We start from the raw sequence: 19,425 nt of genomic DNA on the forward strand, positions 1-19,425 counted from the left end.
AAGTGAATAAATTTCTGCACGCAATCCAATACAAAATTCTTTTCATTTTAGTTTTTCCCCCTGGCATTTCAAGGAGAAAATGGACTGCCTGGCACACTGTCAGTAAAAAGCCCAATTTTTGTTCTCCAATCATTCTTTCTATAAATTTCTCTTCCCCAATAATTCCTCCCATCAACAATTTAGCAATTCACGTGTCAGATTTCTGTCTGGAGCACAGTTTGGTTCAGGGAAAACTTTGCAGATTTGGAACAAAGCCTGAAACTTTGGCTGGAAGTTGATGAGGGAGTTAAGCAAAGGAATTGGGGCTGAGCAGCAACTTCTGTCCCAGCTGTTAAATCATCACTGCAGTGCATTCCCTGATAAATTCCCTGCATTAATCCAGGCTGGAGGCAGTCAGGGGAAATAGCAAAATATGCTCCCAAATTCCAGTATGAAAATGATGCATGGCAGAGGAAGCAAATTGTTAAATAATTTGAGATTTGCCCTTACCTACAAATATTTGGGCAGTGATCTGAACCTGGCAGTAGCAGAATTCATGTAGAGCAACAGGTGAAAATTGACCTTTTTTCCCAGTTTCTTCTATTCCTTGCTCTTTGGTCCTCTTGCTTGAGGTTTTTTGATGATGCCAAATTGCCAAATCCTGGGCACTGAAACTGCTGTCTGCAGCAGGCAATTTTATTGAAGGATGCAAAATGTGTGGAAATGCCAACACTCCTTCAGAGCAGTGAAGAGCCTTGTCACTTCAAGACTGAGCATCAGTTGCTCATTTCAATTTTCCTAATGAGAGCCTAGGAGTACTTATGAATCTCCTGCTGGGGCTGGAGAGGCTTTTTTGTTTGGGTTGGAGATGAATTTCCTCTCCAGAAGATGGGCTGGTTGGTGCTGCTGGGAAATGATGAGGCTGCAATGGATGCAATATTTAGATTTCAGGGGGAATTTTTAGCTGCCTGTGTGCTCTGTAGCATCAACCTGTCTTCATTTCTCGGTTAATTATATTGTTTTTGGTTAAAAGTTTTCAGTGGCCTGGGAGTTAAAAAGCTGAGAGACCTCTTAAAGGTCTGAGATGTGACTGTAAGTCTCTGGCAAATGAAAGTTGTGCAGTTAAAGGTGAATTAAATAATTCTGGCTTCTCCAGGCTTGGTGGTAATTTAAGAAATCTGCTACAATGTCCCTTTTATCAAAAAAACTGCCAAATCCCCATATTATCTCTGTGAAGAAGACAAGTGAGGGAACAAAACACATTTGGTTATTATTGGTCTTCTTTCTTGATATATTATTGGAAGATTCTTCTTCTGGTGTGAATTAAAATTGTGTAAAAATGCATTTCAGAGAAAAAATGGCTTTTTCTGTCTGCTGGGGTTAGCTTAGCGGTTCTTTCTTCTCCTTAAGATTATTAATCTTTGGCATCTGCTCACCTTTGCTGAAATGCTTTGGAGGCTGCAAAGGTGGTTGCAGCTTCTGAGATATTTAATATATCATTACCCCCAAATTCCTCATGGATATATGCAAAGTTGAATGCACAGCTGCAGCATAAATCTTGATTTTTGGCTGGTTGTGTGCAGCAGCAGCTACCTGAGTACATGGCAGGGTTTTCTTTGGGCTGAATAAGCAGTTCACATCTCCTAATGAGCTCAAAATTCTACAGTGCAGAGATGAGAGTATTTATAGCCTCAAACAGAGCTCTGCATTATGCAGGTTACTACAATAGGCCAGTCTTTTCTCTCTTTTTTTTTTTCCTTAAGATCCTTGCTCTGAGCACATTGAAAAATAATCTGATTAGAACAAAACACTGCAGAAGTACATTGAGGAGAGAATTAATGGAATTTGCTCTTCATAATCCCTGTTAACAAGGCTGACCTTACAGCAAGGTTTGAGGGTTGTGGGTTTGGGTTTTTTTTTTTTCTTTTTTTTTCTTTTTCCACTACTGATTCTTTTCTTTCCATTGCTCTTGTGACTGCTCTTTCTCCACTGCACTGTTTCTGAGCCATACAGCAGCAAATGCAGACAGGAAATGCTGTCTGCTAGATGCTGATAGGGAGGAAGGAATAAAATACTCTGCAAAAGTGGGTTGGCTGTTTGGTTTGTGGTTCTCTCCTGAAGACATGGCAGGGATTTTCAGTAGGTGGGGATTGTCCAGTTTGACCAGAGGTTCCTCATAGCTTGCCCTGTGTAAATGCTGCCTAGCTGGGGTTTTTCAGGAACAGCTGCACAGAGTGTGACACTTCCACAGAACGTCCAAGAATTTGATTTTTGTCCCGGCGGATCCAGTGTAGAAATAGCTACCAACTAATTCCTTCTGCTTTATCAGTAGATATGAATTCCCTCAAGTTGAGTAGTTTTAATACATCCTTGTGGGGATATTAACATTTCATGAGATGTACAGAAGGATTGAAGGGATGGACAAGTCAATCACATAGAATCCACAGCCCTGGGGTTCATACAAAGTCCATTGCAAGAGCAAGAAATATTCTTACAAACTCCTGAGGTGCTGCTCAGCGAATTTTTTGCTGCTCAAAATAAAGGGGACTTGGTGTCCCCATTGTCCCCTCCCCGAGGGGATGGCAGTGCTGATGATCAATTCTGTGTCCTGCTTTTCCCCAGCCTGCCTGTGTCTCCTTTTCTCAGCTGTGCCTTTGTCAGCACAGCCAGCTATTCAGCTCTTGGACAATTAGCTGATGCTCGCTGGCCTAATTCTGCCAGGATTCCCCAACTCCCTGAGCTCAGGGGATTTGGGGAAAGCTGCTCCCCTGCACTGCAGACACTGGGGAGGCTGCAGAATTTAATAATCTGCTTGTTTAAGTGACTATTTCAAAATAACTATTTCTCTTTCTGCAGCGCATCCTTCCCCAAACTTGCTTTTTTTTGGTTTTTTTGCATATGATAATAAATGTAAAGCTTCCAAGGACCAAGGAAAATGTACAGTAAAAGCATCTCATCTGCAGTAATTGTCTTCCTTCCCCCTCTGATTATTTCATTTATCAGCCTTTGTAGTTGATATGATTGAAGTCTAAAGCTTTTTTTGCAGTAAATTCATTTCTTCATAAAGTCTTATGGTTCTTTTCAGACTTCAGCGATCACTGAAATCCCACTTAAGTGCAATTAAATTATTGCAAACACAGACAGATGTTATCTCCTATATTACCTGCAAATTTAATGTGAGGTAGAGGTGGAAAATTGCCCTTAATTGAGTATTTCTTCAAGTTTATTACTGTCTATGATTAGTATATTTGCAATAAGTTTTTCCACACCCCTTTCAAATGTATTACCTCTAAATTTAATGTAAAGTAGAGATGGAAAATTGCCCTTAATTGAGTATTTCTTCAAGTTTATCACTGTCAATGATTTGCATATTTTCAAGCTTTTTCACATCCCTTTCAAATGTCTGTATTACCTGTCTTATCTAAAAAATCTATCTTATTTATTAAATCTATCTTATTTAATGTAAGATAGAGATGGAAAATTGCCCTTAATTGAGTGTTTCTTCAAGTTTATAGCTGTCTATGATTAGTATATAGCAAGTTTATAGCTGTCTATGATTAGTATATAGCAAGTTTATAGCTGTCTATGATTAGTATATAGCAATTTTATTGCTGTCTATGATTTGCAAGGAGTTTTTCAACACCCCTTTCAAATGTCAGTTGATGGGATTTAAAATCTTATCTATGGTGCATGGGTTTGCCAGGGTGAGTTAAGAAGATATTCCAGAGCTTTTAAAGGTTTTAATGCTGTGACTTTAGCTGCTCCATGTGTCACCTTGTCTTTTGTTCAGTCGCTGCTGCATCAAACAGTCACTGCTCATTAACAACCTAATTAAAAGGACTTATGGTGAGGATGGAGAAAAAGCAAGAATAATAAAAAATATTTTCAGGGGGAAAGGTTTTCAGCAGTATAATTAGCTAAAGGTTGGGTGAGTAAGGGAAATTTAAAGCTGAAGGCAAAAACCTTTTCCTCTGATGATTATTTTTGAGGTCTCAAGAGAGCATCAGAGTTTTGGGGCAGCAATTTAAATCTCTCTCCTGAGTTCTTTCCTTTGTGTTTCATTCTATTTTATTATAAAACCTGCAATTGTAAACCTCACAGATGTATTTCCTGTAGTAAAGCATAAAATCAAACGAAGAAACAAGAAAACTCCCTGATTTTCCAGCTTGTTAAAGCAGCATATGGTTCAGCTTTTAGGCAGGAAATGTAACAAGATCCCTAATACCAAACAGTGCATAAAGAGCTATGTGAAGTCCTTGCTTTTGTAAAGCAGTTTTAAGGTTAATTAAAGCCAAGAGTATCTATTTTTCATTACTGTAGCAAGTTCTTATGCAAAAAAATCTCATTTTTGAGTGGTCTAGTAGAAGGTGTCCCTGCTCTTTAAGGTCTTTTCCAACCAAAACCATCCCATGATTGTGTATTCTGGCAGCTCAAAGAAGCACAGATTGATTAATTGATTAATTGATTGATTAATTGATTGATTATTGTTGTTGTTTGCAGTGCCTCCAAAGCCCATTCACCTGCAGAAGGCGACATACCAAACCCCCAGGCAAAAAGCTTTAACACCTCAGAGACCAAGGATGGAGGAGGAGACACCTGCTGCTGCTCCTGGTGTCACCAAGGAGAAGTCCAGTAAAGTGTCAGATCTCATCAACCGCTTCGAGGGAGGCAGGTATGCCATGGGATGTGAGCTGGGCAGCAGTCTGAAATAAATTTAATAGTGAAGCTAATATTTAATGGTTTTGTTCTTGCTGGAGGAAAAAATACTTGCTTTTAGAAGCAAATAGAAAATCCTGAAAATCCTGAAATTGTCACTTCATGCTGTCCTAACTCATTCATGTGAAGAGGGTGAACTCTACAAGTTATTTGTAGTGGCATGGCATACATTCTCTAAATTGTTTGCTTTATAGTGTTTGGTGATTTTAATGGAAAAGCTTTGTGTTCTTGGGTTTTGATTCTGTGGAAAAGCTCCATTTCCTTGGGTTTTGATCCTGTTGTTTATGGGAAACATTTGGAACCTGGGGAAAAATGAACCACAGTGAACACAAAATGCTTTCCCAAAATGGTGTTACTTGTATGTCTTTAATGCATGTGATACATCTCTGAGTAGATGCATTGTAAGCCCTGAGACAGAAAATTCAAATATCTGCTCTGTGTAGAGAGAGTAACTTCCCCACAAGCCCATGGCAGAGGAACAGCTCCAGAAACAGTCTGGTGACAAATTTTGGATGTGGTTTTCTCGTGTTTCCTTGGGATGCTGGAGTTCCCAAGGGATGCATGATGTACAACAGAGCATGACCTTCTGTGGAGCCACAGGATCCAGACTTCCATGGAAAGGATTTCCCCTCAAGATGGGTGAAATTCAATCCTTTATACAGGAGCAGCTGAGCATTGCAAAAGGACATTTGTCCGTTGGAATAGAAATAATTCCAGAGCTTCATCTGCAAGAGACTTTGGTCATTAGGCAGAGACTTAATTGCAGTTGGTCATGAGAGGTGCTCAGAGATGGGAAAAAGAGATTTCTGCAGCACTGGAGGTCCTGGGGATTCTTTCAGCCCAAATCTCTAATCCTGTTAGCACTTTGTTTCCTAGTCTTTCTCCAAAGCATCACCCAAGTCTTACACAGTGAAGTATCCTTAGAAAAAATAAAAATTTTATCCTTTCTGAAAGAAAACTTGTCAGGTTCATTGTGCCCCACAGCTCTGAGTTTTACATTTATTTCTCCCTCCCAGACCTTCCTGCTGCATTGTGCAGAAACCTTTGCCATATTACACAATCAAAGGAAACTATAAAGGAAGAAAGAAAACTTTCTTGTTCACAGACCTTTAAAAGTCGAGGCATTTAAGGGCTGTGGGAAGCTGAGTTGCTTTTGGGCAACATCATTCATTAGGTACACCCAGAAATGTCTGCCCAACAACTCAATTCTGCTCAAGCCTGTGATCTCTGCTTGTGAGAAACTTCCACAATTAGCATGCTGACTTCTGGAATATCCTGCTTTGCCAGTGCAGGTAATTCCTGTTTTTTGAATGAGCTCAGCTCACAAAATGTGTCTTCTGTGAAATTGAAATTCATGTTTAATTAGTGGTCTTGAAATGGTTAGGTAGCATGGTCGTGAGCTGCAAACTGTGATTGTCAACTATAATAACTTATTTTCATTAGTCTGTACAGCCCACAAGCATGTAGATGTGGCAGAAAGTTAATTAAACCTCTTCACTCCGTGCAGGCAATTGAAAAATGTATATTAATTTTATCCTGGAGTTAATCTTATTTAATAAAAAAAAGGCATGAACTTTACATGACTAAAGAAAATCTTATTTAAATTTCTTTTTGTTATTTGCTGGAAGAAGATAAATCTAGTGTGAGGGGTTTTTTTGATCTGTGTGCGCAGAAGTTCAGAAGATGTTTGCAATATTTGTGTAAAAGTATCTTATAAATAAGGAGAAAAAGTAGAGTTTGTGAGCAGTAATCATCTTTCCAGAAGATGGAGGTTCACACTAGTAACAAAGTGTTGGAGGGCAGTCATGATACTTTATTGCAAATTGATATGGCTTGTTAAATGTCCTTCAGGTTCCAACAATTTATCTTTTTTTCATTGGACTATAGTGCAGCCAAGCAGTTTTACAGAGCAGACTAACATTTCTATCGGCCTCAGAATCTCAAAAATAGCACAGAGAGTGAAAGGTATGGAGAAGAGATAATGTGTTTAAAACTGAGATAAAGTTTGGAGGAAAAAAGATCTTCAGAAAAGATGCAGCATGGCAAGAGGGCACTGCTAAATAAGGAAACTGGCAAAGAAATGGGATAAAAATATAAAGGTCCTCCTGTAATATTCTGAACTAAGCAAACAGGTGCTAAATATGTTTGATTAATTTTTTATATTAAAGAGCTGTTGGGGAATAGGCTATTTGTTAGTTTAAGCAGTGGATTGGGATTTGGGAAACCACAAGCCTTTCTCCATTTCTGCCAATAATCTTCTGGGACGCTTTGGGCAAGTTGCTTCATCCATCAGCTTTCCAGGTCAGTTACATGGAGCTGAGAACAGAATCCTTTAGGTTGGAAAAGATCCCAGAATCCAAGGGTTAACCCAGCACTGCTAAATCCACCAGGAAACCACATCCTTGAGTGCCACATCTGCACATCTTTTAAATACCTCCAGGAATGGTGGCTCAAAGTCTTTCCTGGACAACCTTTTCCAAGGAGAAATTTTCCCTAATATCCAATCTAAATCTCTCATATACATGAGATTCAGGACACACGAGGATGTAGTAAGGATAGAGCTTTGGGTTTCCAGTGAGAGGTGCATGTCTGTTAGTGTTTTAATGCATTAATGAATAATATGAATGATAATTCATAATGAATAATAACTCAATGGCCTGAACTTCCTGATATTAACACAGGCTAAAAATGGTTTGGGATTTTATATGGTGCAACTCTTTAATTCCCCACATCAGGATTTTCTGTAACTCCACACTGATCTCTCCTCTCACCACCCTTTTTTTCACTTGGTGTTTTCAGCTCCCTGAACCCCAGCGACCTGAAGAAAGACCCCTCTGCCCTCCACATCCCTAAACCTCAAGGAAGATATGGCTCAACACCACCACCTCAGCCCCAGCTCCCCTCCCAGCACCCACTGCACACCCAGGGACTCAGCAGCGCTGACCACACTCAGGTTGCCCAGCCGCCCACGGCCAACGGAGTGGTCACTCCGGAGCAGCCGGACGACGAGGAGAGGAGATCACCAGACCGTGGCTCCAACGTGTCCACCCCAGCCCCAGACAGCATGGACAGCAGCTTGATCAACGGGGAGGGAGGGAGCTCTGGCAGGGAATCCCTGCAGAGTGTGGCTGCCTGCGAGGAGCAGATGCTCAGCAGCTGCTGCAGGACTCCGAGCAGTGATGCACTGCTCCCCTCCGAGAGTGAAACTCTGGGAATTAATGCTGATGGGAAGGAAGAGCCAGCTGAGGAGATCAGCAGACAAGATCAGCCCGTGGAAACGAAGGTAAAAAGAGAAATTGTTCCCTTCGTTGCTACTTTTTGTATTTTTTCTGTTTTCTGTTTTGTTTTTAATTACAAAAATTGGTGCTTCCAGGAGCGCCAGGTCACGAAGTTGAAAATATTTTGGTTATTTTCCCTCTGAAAAAAAGATGAGAACAAAGTTCTCCTTGCCTCTTCCCACACTCTCCCCTCTTTTGCTCTTCCCCTCATCCCCTTGGCTCTTTTCCCCATTAATTATCAGAGGTTAAAAAAAAGTGAACTCAAATATGATTAGCACCATGCCTGAGCTGTGCCAGACTGCAAGGCACACGTGTTAGTGGTGTACATGAAATAAAACGCCATGTGTAGTAAACTGCAACAACAGAGCTTCAGGCAGAGCTGTTGTGTGAATCCCTGACTTGGATTTAGCTGTCACATCAGAGCTGGAAAGGCAGTGGCAGTCTGCTGGTGATCAGATAGATGCAGTGTTCAGAAAATGCTAAATATATGCATTTTTAGCAAGGAGAACTTCTATCCTGATGAATTTGAAGGTTTGAAACACTTAAGCGAAGGAAGTGGGTGGAGGAAAATCTGCCTTGGGGAATTAATTGGTGGAAAACAGTGAATATTTTTCACTTGTAAAAGTTTACTCATGCAGTTTGCCTTCTTGCACCAAAGCTGTGAGTGGGAAAGGTGGCTCTCAAATTCTCATGGATTATGGGATGAAATATCCTAGGCAATGACAAGAAAATGATGGGTTGTGTGGGTTTTCTTGTTTGTTTTAGGGGTTGTTATTATTTTTTTTCTTTCCAGGAATGAATGAATGTTCTGATTCCCCTAAACATAATCCTGGGCACAGTCAAGGCATTTTTGTCCCTCCTCACCTGTCATTATGTTATCTCCTCTTGGGTAATTCCTGTTCCCCCTCCCTGTGCTGAATTCTCCGTGGCCAACAATGCTAAATTCAAACCCAAGTCATGCAGTAAGGTGCTGGCAGCATTTCCAGGAAAAAGCTGAAAAGGGAAGCAGTTCTGTTTTAAAGTTCAGGAAGGAGCTGGGCAAATGCTAATGGCAGCAATCTCATTAAAATCAGCCTGGGAGCTGCTGGAAGCAGCATGTGTGATCTGTGTTGCACTGAGAGTGAGTCAGTTGGTGAGGTGCAATGGGGCTGGAATTAGATGGGGTTTGTTCACTGGTGCTTGAAGGGTAAAAAACCAAGCCAAACCCATGCAGGATGGTTTTGGAGGCTGCACTGGTGCAGAGCTGAATCTGTAAAACTGAACAGTGAAAAGGTCACACCTTGTACAGCAAGGACTTCCCCTTTGCTCTGGGGAGGTTAAAGAGTGTGTCTGCCACCCTTTACAGCATCAAACACTCATTTAATTTGGATTAATGCTACCTAGAGATGGAAATCAGCCCTGGGGTGGTCTGCAGGAGCTGCTGCCATGCTCTCTGGGTTAGGGGAAGGATGAGGAGCAACAGGAGAGCTCTGGTGGAGCTTTGAGCTGTTTCTGTATCCAAGCAGCAAGAAGTGAGAGCGTCAGACAATCTGTGATTTTGCTAAATGCCTACTTAGTCATTGTAGAGTATTAAAACTGGGATGCAGTCCAGTTGGAGTTGCACTGCACAGGATAACAGCACTCTGTGCCCTTTTGATTAAAAATGAAGATAAAACTGAAATCAAAAGGAGCAGATGCATGTGAGTCACAGTCAAACTTTATATTATGCCTCTGATATATGTACTTTGATATTGATATATGTATTTTGATATTGATATATGTATTTTGATACTGGTGCAAAGTATTTTGTCACTTCTATGACATGTTTCTTAGTTCAGGAAAGAGAAGAAAGTGGTAAAGTAGTACTTGCAAAGTAGAAATGATCTGAAGTTCCACTGCTGGAAGAGGTGAATTAAATTGGGTGCAAAACCAGAGCAGAAATTGGTTTTTGGACTTGGAAAAGAAGGCTTGTTTTGAAATTGTGTTGCTCCTGCAGTTATTTCCCTCCCATTATCACTGTGGATCTGACTAAAGACAGAATATGGCAGGTTCTGGAAAAAGTTGAGCAAAACTTATTAAATCTGGCAGTGATCTGGAACAATTTCCCCAAACAATCCAAGCAGAGTATGCTTTATTTCTCTTATTTACTGGATCAGTTTGAAAGCAATGAAACATGAGGACGACAAGCGAAAAGACAATTAAAAGTGAAAAATTTCCTGCCTTGCAGCAGAACCACCTCCTAAACTGTGGAGGCTGAATAGCACAAGAACATCTCAATCAATTAACTTCCTGAATAACAACATCTTGAGGGGAATCTGCTGCCAGGGCTGGCTGAAGACAAGAGGACAAATGTGTCAGTGTTTGCTGGGAGACTAGGAAATGGGGATATAGACTGCCTGCCTGCTTGCCCCAGATGGAGAGAAATTAATGGAATTTCTTTAATTAAATCCTGAGATTATGTCTTCTTTTAATGATGATGTTGGAGATGAAAAACCTGGTGGAGATAATTTATTTCCAAGTGTAAGGTGATGTTTCAGTTTAAACAAGGGTAAAATTTTTGTTGAAAAGTTAACTTTCTGCCAAGAAATGTTTTATCGTTGAAACCCTTGAGAGGTTCTGCTAACTTCTTGATTCTACAGTTTCTGGTCTTCTTTAGGAACAGCAGTGTGAACAAAGCTGTGTGCCTGCAGCAACCAAGAAATAATAATAAATAATCAATAAAATAATATAATATATAATAATATATAATAAAAAATAAATAAATGCATAAATCTTCTTGTGAATAATAATTTTTTTAGGGACACCAGGATCTTTACTGCTTTCTTGGTCGCTGTGCAAGAACCAAGCAGAGTGTAATTTCAATTCTATTTGTTCATACTCTACTTCTCTCACCCTGTCTGTGTTATTCCCTCAAAGCCCTTGGGGCAAAGGCCATGCCTGAGTAAGAGTGAATCACATCCAGCATCACTGTCATGTTGGCAGGTAGAGGTTTCTTCACAGGAGATGGCTCCTCTTTGCTTTGGATAATAAAAAAAGTTCCTAATTTCACCAGCATTTTTGGGTTTGGATGATTAAAAAAGTTCATAATTTCACCAGCATTTTTTGGTTTGGATGATTAAAAAGTTCATAATTTCACCAGCATTTTTCACACCTCTTAACTTCAGAGTTCAAAATTATTTTAATTTCTTAAGCATCAGTAGTGACGTAATTCTATTGTATTCAAGTATTCAGTGTAATTCCAATGTATTCTAAGGATGAGCAGCTTTGTGCTAAAGAACAAAGCTGGAATTTTTAGGATCCAGCTGAAGTTTTTCTGTCAGTTATTCTGTTGGAAGAGAGGTTCAGGTTTGCAATCCCTCCTGGTGCAACTCTTGCTCTCACATTTCTAGTATTTTGGTCAGCAGATGAAAATCCTCTACTTATGGAGTGTGAATGGAGTAAAATACATCACCCAGCCATTTCTGCTGGTTTTTATATGGGTTTTTTTCTGGGTTTTTATATGTTGAGTTGCCATGTGTTATGGATTTTCACAGAAATTTGAAATATTCCCTGAATTTACCTTCCCCTCCCCTAACAATCATCCCCTGTCCCCCCGAGGAGATGCTAAAAGCAAAGCAGCAGCAGAGTTCTGTGTCATTCTGCTCTGCTCTGACCCTGGAGGTGGATGTTCTGATGCTGGGATGAGAACACACCACAGTGATTAACACATCACTCATCCACAATGTGCATTTTCCCCCCACACAGAAGATTCCTCTGTCAGGCTGTGTGATTGATGTAGAAAGAGATGCAGGTTTGAGAATTGAGATGTGTGAGGTTGATGCTGAGAGGACTGCAAACCTGACCTTGGAAACCTGAGCCCAGCTCCTTTTTGTGTTTGTTATGTAGGATTTTTCCCTCTCCTAATTAGCTGAAGTAACCTAAAAGCTATGGATTGGCTCTGTAGCACTGGGGTGAGGAAAAAAAATCAAATTAAATTGCTGAGGAGCCACTAACCTCTGTGTTTTTTGTCCTCAATCCATGTGATCTCCTCAGTGACTGGCTGCAGTGAGCAGCAAGCTGCAGCTGGAGCAGCTAACCCTGCAGCTCCCTGCAATGCCTCCTGACAGCACTGCAGGGATAATTCTGCAGGTTACTCTGGTTGCCAGGCTGATTTAAACAGGTTTAATCCTGACAGCACTGCAAGGATAATTCTGCAGGTTACTCTGGTTGCTAGGCTGATTTAAACAGGTTTAATCCTGACAGCACTGCAAGGATAATTCTGCAGGTTACTCTGGTTGCTAGGCTGATTTAAACAGGTTTAATGAACGGCTTTGAAGTCCCTATTGAAAGGCTGTTTTTAGGGAGGTTTGCCATGGAGCAGTGTGATTGGGAATGCTGCGGATTAGAACTGAAATACGTTGAAATTTGGAATAGTTATTGAATACTGAAAAAGGGAGAAAAACCTATTGAAGCTCCTTAAATATAAGACTGTGCTTTAATATTCTGTATCCTTCAAGCAATTTTTGTAAAGGTGCTTGCAAATGTTTGTCATTCTCTTGTGGAAAGCAATGTGCAGCTTGAAATCAGAAGCCACTCTTTCAGGCTCTTTATTTTATTATTTTATTTTATAATTTTATTTTATTTATTTATTTTTTTAAATGAAGGCCTTTTTATGGTTTTTCTAGGAATTTCCACTTTCCCATAGCACTGTGATGCTGCTGCCATGTATTTAAGGGAGGCTCTGCTATGGTTAGATGTGAACAGACCGTCACTAGGTCTGGAGAGAGAATCTTGCAATAGAAGTGTCACTTTGTTGAACCTGACACTTGCCAGCCTGAGGCATTTATTTCCCTAATGTTTTGATTTCCTAGAAAGCTGTCCTTTCATTGTTTTTTTGGTTTTTTTTTGGAGTAATTTTGCCCAGCAGCTTGTAATTATATATTCTAACATATTCCGTTTAACATTGAAAAATGGAGTGAATTTTTAAGTTTTTTGTTGAATTGAGTGAATTTTTAAGTCTTAATTTTCTGTTCAGCAGAAGAATCAGAAATTTATTCCGCAGAATTAAAGACTTTAAAATGAAAACTTCCCTTAAAATGCAAAACCAAAACCCACTTAATGAAGGAGCTCTCTAATTGCAGCCAAGGATTATTCAGCCATGAGTGTATCAGTGAACATAAAACACTTTGTACCACATTTTTCAACAATTTCCAATTTTCAACCAGCTCCTGCAGTGGGGTGGGGATGAGCACTGACTGCTCCCATCTGTTCCCTCTTGCTCTGCAAATCAGTTTTTTTGCAGCTCCCAAAGGTCAGTGCAGCTCCATCACCACCATGGGAGCTGAGCTGTGAGTTAGGGAGTTGGTGTTTTGGCAAAAATCCTGATAAAAACTGGAAAATAGTCAATCTTTTAGGCTGTGAATTCTGCTCTGCGGTTTGACTGGTTTTTTAACATCCTCTTTGCTCTTTAACTTTGGTGTGTGTTGATTAAACTGTTGGAAATGATGAATTTTTCAACGTTGGTGTTCATTGCTAAATGTTAAAATTGTATTTCAGTTGCTTTTTGGGCTATAAGGTAGTCATAAGGCTTTTCAAAAATATTTTAATTATTATAAAATCATGTTTTCTTCAGCATCCTAAGAGCTGCTCTTCTTTTCCCCCAGGAGACAGATGAGCAGAAACGTCACAAAATTGCCAACGAACTTCTGCAAACAGAAAAAGCCTATGTGAGCAGACTTGACCTCCTGGATGGGGTATTTGCCTTTAATTTTCCTTAAATTTGCTTTTCTTGGGTTGCCTTGAATTCACTCAAATGGCCGTGCATAAGTGTGGATGTAAATATAATTTATAAATGAATTATAAATAATACTTTATATTATTTTATATTATATTATATTATATTATATTATATTATATTATATATGTGTATATATATTATTATATATAATATATGTATATATATTATTATTTTATATATACGTATATAATATATATTATATTACATTATATTATTATATATTATATATTATACAATATTTTATATTATGTTATTAATAATATTAATACATTATAAATGTATAAATTATATTTTAGTTATATTTTAAATTCTATTTTAATGTAAATTATAATTATAACCATAATATTTTGGTGCGTTTTTCACATTTTGCTGATTTTCCAGTCAGTTATTTCCTGTTGCCACATGGCTGTGCCTGTGCTTCTCTTTGGAGAGTGCTGCATTTTTAATAAGTGTTAGAATTTTGTGGTTATTAATGCAAAGTGGGTAGATGTCACTATAAGCAAGAGCATTTTTTCCTCAGATTTCACTGTTTAAATTTCTCAGGTCCCAGAGCAGAAGTTTTGTGCAAACAGTCGAGGAAAAATTAAAAGTTCTCAGCTGATACAATAATTTTTCAGGCTGCTTGGGGATCTCAGTAATTTTCCTCATGAAAAGTGGATTTACCCAGCAGACCACATTGGGATGGATATCTGGTGACTTTTAAAAGCCAAAGTATTGCAGGAAAATCAAACTTTGATTTAGAGAAGTTTAAAAAGGATAATAAAAAAAAAGATGTTTACTTCTTTCATAGATTTTTCTGATGGGTAATGTGCAATTATTATTTTCCTTGATGTCTTCATAAGTGCATTACTGCTAAATAGTCTGCTTTCCAAATATTAACTGGAGGGAATTCTGAAAAACGAGTTTCAAGCACAGCTGCTCAACTGCTGCTAAGGAGAGGGAAGCAGAAGGCTGGGAAGGAACTGTTGATTTCTAAACTTGGTGAAAAACTTGTGTAATATTTATGGCCTTCAAAGTCACCCAACAGTCCTGCTGGCAGTGCAGCAAACTGGACATGTTTTAAGGCATGTGTGACAGTTTATGGCTTTGTGCCTTTTATGACACTTCTGGCTCAGCTGGGGTGAGCAAAGTTCCTGTTTTCAGACTTTTTTCTCCTTTTGCAAATCCTCACCCAGCCCTTGTGAAACCCTTTTTGGGGAGATGCAGAGAGGACAATAATTCTCATGGTGTGCACATGAAGAGATGAATATTTGGTAGCTGCACCTAGCCAAGGAGAGCCAAAAAATATAAAAATATATTTTTTTTAAAAATAGATTTAAAAAATATATTTATATATATATATAGAATATATTGATTTGTAAACATATATTAAAAATATATTTATACATATAAAGAATATATTGATTTTTAAAAGAGACGAGAGTCTAGTCAGAACTTTAGTGCTTTAAATGGTGAGTGGGCATCACTCCAGCTTTTTGATTCCAAAAGGATAAGAGGATGCTGTGCTGGGGCTGGTGGTGATCACCATCATGCTAATTGCAGAGAGCAGAAGAGTGGAAAATACAAATGAAGTCTGGGGAAGCTGAGATGCTGGAGCTGATCCAAGGTTCCTCTGCTTCAGTTTGGCTCTCCTTCTCCCAGCCCTGCCTGCAGGGATGTCCTTATTACCAGAAAAAATGTGGAGTGTGAGGGGAGGAGAAGCTTTTCACTTCTAGTGAGGAAAAAACAATCAATTCATCACCAGTTATCTGTATTTTTGAAATAATTATCTTGCCTCAGCTGAAGAGCTGCTCTTCCACTAATTCAATATAATAAACTGACAAGTTTGGGGCTCTTTTGTCTGCATTTCAGGTGTTCTACTCCAGACTCCTGGAGGAAGCCAACAGAGGTTCCTTTCCACCTGAAGTGATCAACAAAATCTTCTCCAACATTTCCTCCATAAACGCTTTCCACAGTAAATTCTTGCTTCCAGAACTCGAGAAAAGAATGCAAGAATGGTAAGAGGAACTCCACTGGTTAATATAATCCTAAAATTGTGTCTGTAGGAATTTTCCTGCAGGGTTGAGGTAGGGAAAATACCTTCCCAGTTGAGCTCTGCAGGTCCAGGAGGTGCTGGGAGTGAAGAACATCTGCTCTCCACTCTTGCTCAGGATCTGACTCAGCACAGGACTTGCATCATTCTCTCCCAATAAAGGACAAAATTAATCTCACTGAAGCCAGTGGGATTGCTCATGATCAAGTGCCTTGCTAAATTAGGGGTTCAGGCTCCAATATGTGCTACCTGGTGAATTCATTGGGCTGAATATGCAGTTGAGGTAAATAATTAATAATTAAATAATAATAAATAATCTGATATATCTGATTCATGCTAATGTTGAAATAACATTTGTAGTCACTGATTTCTGTAATAAGGTGAAGTAGAGTCTTTCTTTGCAATGTTTTGAGTTTCTGTTTGAAATTAAATTCCATGTCATTCCTAAAATGTCCCATATTTTAGGGTTATTTCCCCCCCCAGCTTTTCTTGACCTCTATTTGGAGCCAGCAGGACAGCAGAGGTGTAAATATACAATAATCATGGGTTGTAGTATCTTTATCCTGCCTTGGTGTGTTTTTCTGAAAGAAATAAAAAGGTCTGAAAAAATATTGAAAGAAAAAAAAAAGGTCTCAAAATATTGCTGCTCCCCTATTTTCTTTGGGGAAAAAGGATGAACTCATTTGGAAAGAAACTACAAATGCAGTTTCATCCAGTGTTTTCAGTCAGCACCTGTTTGTCTCCTGTATTTATAATTTTAATTACAAATACATCTGTTATCTGGATTCTGTTATGAGGAATTCAAATGTTTCTCCCCGTATGATTACCAGATCCACTTTCATATAACTCCTTTATTATCCTTATTGTCAAAAAACACACTGTAAATGAGGGAAAAATGCTTTTTTTGTGCCATACATGAACATCTCAGTGCTTTAGACAGCAGCTATATGTCTCCTGGCTCTGTAAGATAATTCCCCTTAAAAATGGTGATTATTTAAAATAGAATATGGAACAGTTACCATGCACAAACACATGGTGCCTCTGTGTAATCTACAGGATGAGAAAGTCAAGAAAACGTAAGCTTTGTGGAACAGAGGAAAACTTACACCTTGTTTTCCCTGCAAAATGATCTGTGTTAGGTAAACCTACCTGTTTCTTTTAATCAGCAGAAAAAACCTGATGGGAAATGGGAATGCCTGGATTACAATAGAGAAATGGAATTTAGGTGTTCAAAACCAGTTCAAAAATTGCATTATGTCAGTGCTGTAGAATCTGAAATTAAATTCAGAGTGTAATCTTAAAATTCTGCTCTAGACACTTATGGAGCACAGAAGATTGGGTTGTCTTCCCTTCCATATTTGCAAAATGCTCAATTGCTCTCTGCCATTGTGTTTGTAATTATATATCTCCAAAGGTTGAAAAGTGCTTTTGCAGATAAGCTCTGACTGGCGCAGAGCTGATAAATTGCATCACAAGGATGTTATCTTTTTCCACACTGCTTGAAAACAACCTTCGTGCTGCACCTGAGACATTCTGTTTAAATGTCCTTGAAACGTTGTGCTTTTGGGAGGAGTTAGGAAAAAGGCAGCTCGTTCTGATCATGGAGAAATAAGAGTATTTCTTCATATTCGTGAAATATGGAATAAATATTTCTATGAAAGAAATAAGAATATTTCTTAATGTTCATGAGATATGAAATTATGTATGTAATATAAATAATATTTATATAAGTAATATAATAGAAATATTTATATAAATAGAAATAATATTTATACAAATAGAAATAATATTTATATAATTTCATGAAATACGAAATTATTTATTATTTATGGGATTAATTTTCTCACCCCCATCACTGGTCTCTGAAACAGTCTGGCACAAACAGCTTCTGCCACACATAGTTTTTTCACAGCAGTTCCTCTCATTAGAGACAAGAAATTAAGTATATTCCATGGGTAGGTTTATGTGCTTCTATTATTCTTTATCTTCCAGCAAAAATAGCTGGATGAAAATTTCTGTAAAGTTCTGTAAAACTCTGAAATGAAATTTCTGAGCTTTCCTAGAGTTGTTTCCTAGAGCTCTAGTTTCCCTAGAGCTTTCCTAGGGTTTGAAAACTTTGAGTAAAAATACAGAATTTGCAACTGGGAGAGATCAAAAGTGAATTGTTCTTTCTTGGAAGAAAAGGCAGTGTGAATCTGAGCTTATCGAGTGAAAATGAAATTATCTGGTGGTTGTATTTGGAATGAGTTGGGCAACAGCTGGAGCTGAATATTTTTTAAAAATTATAAATACATCTGTTTCTATAAGGCATAGAGGGGAAGTATGGGTTTAGTCCCAAACCAAACCACAGGTTAGACATCTTAAAAGTTAAATTATCATCAAAGAAGATCATGTAGTTTTAAGGAACTGCAGATAAAATAAATTAGGCCATGCTTTGTAAATAAAACCTTTCAACTCTTCAATTTCTAGCTTTTCTCATTTTAATCCCCTGCATGACCTTTAATGCTCACACATCATCAATTGAATGGATAATGTGAATTCAGATTAGTGATTTTTTTTGGAATTCCACCTGAGGCTCTCCCAAGCAGAAGGATTCTCCATCAGACAACTCGAAACCTTTCCTAACCTCCTGTGACTTTTCTTTCTTCCCTGTTTGCTCTGAGATTCCACCCTCTTCCTTTGCAGGAATATCACCCCTAGAATTGGAGATATTCTGCAGAAATTGGCTCCTTTCCTCAAGATGTACGGGGAGTATGTGAAGAACTTTGATAATGCCATGGAGCTGGTGAAAACGTGGACTGAGAGATCTCCCCAGTTCAAATTCATCATTCAGGACATTCAGGTAATGGGGGAAAATAAAGTAGATCCTTGAGAAATTCAAATTCATCATTCAGGACATTCAGGGAATGGGGAGAATAGTGTAGATCCTTCAGTGATAGATAAAAATACAGAGTTTTTTTGAGTGAAAAAAGGATTAGAGAGAAAATTAAATACCAAATCCCTTAGAGTTGTTGTTTTTTTCCTTCTCCTTCCTGCATATGTGAACGATCCACCCACAAAAATCTGGATTTTTCTCCAGCAAAATAGAGGAGCAAATTATAAAGGCTGAAAGAACTGAACACTTAAAAAAAAAAAAAAAATCAAACAGAACCTAACAAACAAAAAACCCCCCAGCATTTTATTTTAAATACCAGAATTAAATACCATTTTAGCACGAAGTGACAGAGCAGTGCAACTCCAAATTCCCTGCACTGCATCCTTAAATATTGTGTTTGCTGCCAGGAGTGCTGAGAACAGAAAATTCCGAGCGCAGGGATGCCAGAGCTTCCCAAAGGCTCATCCCACACCCTCTGGTGCTCCCTGGGGGTGTCTCTGGGAATTGGGATAAAGTATTTCTATTTAAGTTTTACTGCTCAGCAGGGTTGGTGGTTTTAAGGCAGGGAAGAAAACAATGTGTGTTTAAATGTGATTTTTTTTTCCCCTGCATCTAAGATTATGGAGATGAATATATATATTAAAACATGAGGGAGGGGCAGTGCTGAGGCAGTTGGCATTGGAAATGAAACTCAGAAAGCATTCCCTCCTCAGATATATAAAATACACTGTAAATATATACTATTTACTGTAAAAAATATACTGTAAAATATGCTATAAATATACTGTAG

General features: G+C 38.6%; 1 protein-coding gene across 6 annotated transcripts in view; it reads left to right on the top strand.

The window, feature by feature from the left end:
* Positions 1 to 19,425, top strand: part of FGD4 (FYVE, RhoGEF and PH domain containing 4) — an 86,089-nt gene that overhangs the window by 57,164 nt on the left and 9,500 nt on the right. For all 6 annotated transcript variants that reach the window (XM_085049485.1, XM_085049486.1, XM_085049490.1 and 3 more), the window contains exons 3-7: positions 4,480 to 4,651; positions 7,495 to 7,978; positions 13,595 to 13,684; positions 15,580 to 15,725; positions 18,446 to 18,602. In XM_085049485.1, the coding sequence (XP_084905611.1) occupies positions 4,480 to 4,651; positions 7,495 to 7,978; positions 13,595 to 13,684; positions 15,580 to 15,725; positions 18,446 to 18,602 (1,049 nt within the window). The remainder of the gene's footprint in view (positions 1 to 4,479; positions 4,652 to 7,494; positions 7,979 to 13,594; positions 13,685 to 15,579; positions 15,726 to 18,445; positions 18,603 to 19,425) is intronic.

This window comes from Lichenostomus cassidix, chromosome 1Ab (genome assembly GCF_008360975.1).
Source record: "Lichenostomus cassidix isolate B80296 chromosome 1Ab, HeHo_3.0, whole genome shotgun sequence".
Lineage (NCBI taxonomy): Eukaryota > Metazoa > Chordata > Aves > Passeriformes > Meliphagidae > Lichenostomus > Lichenostomus cassidix.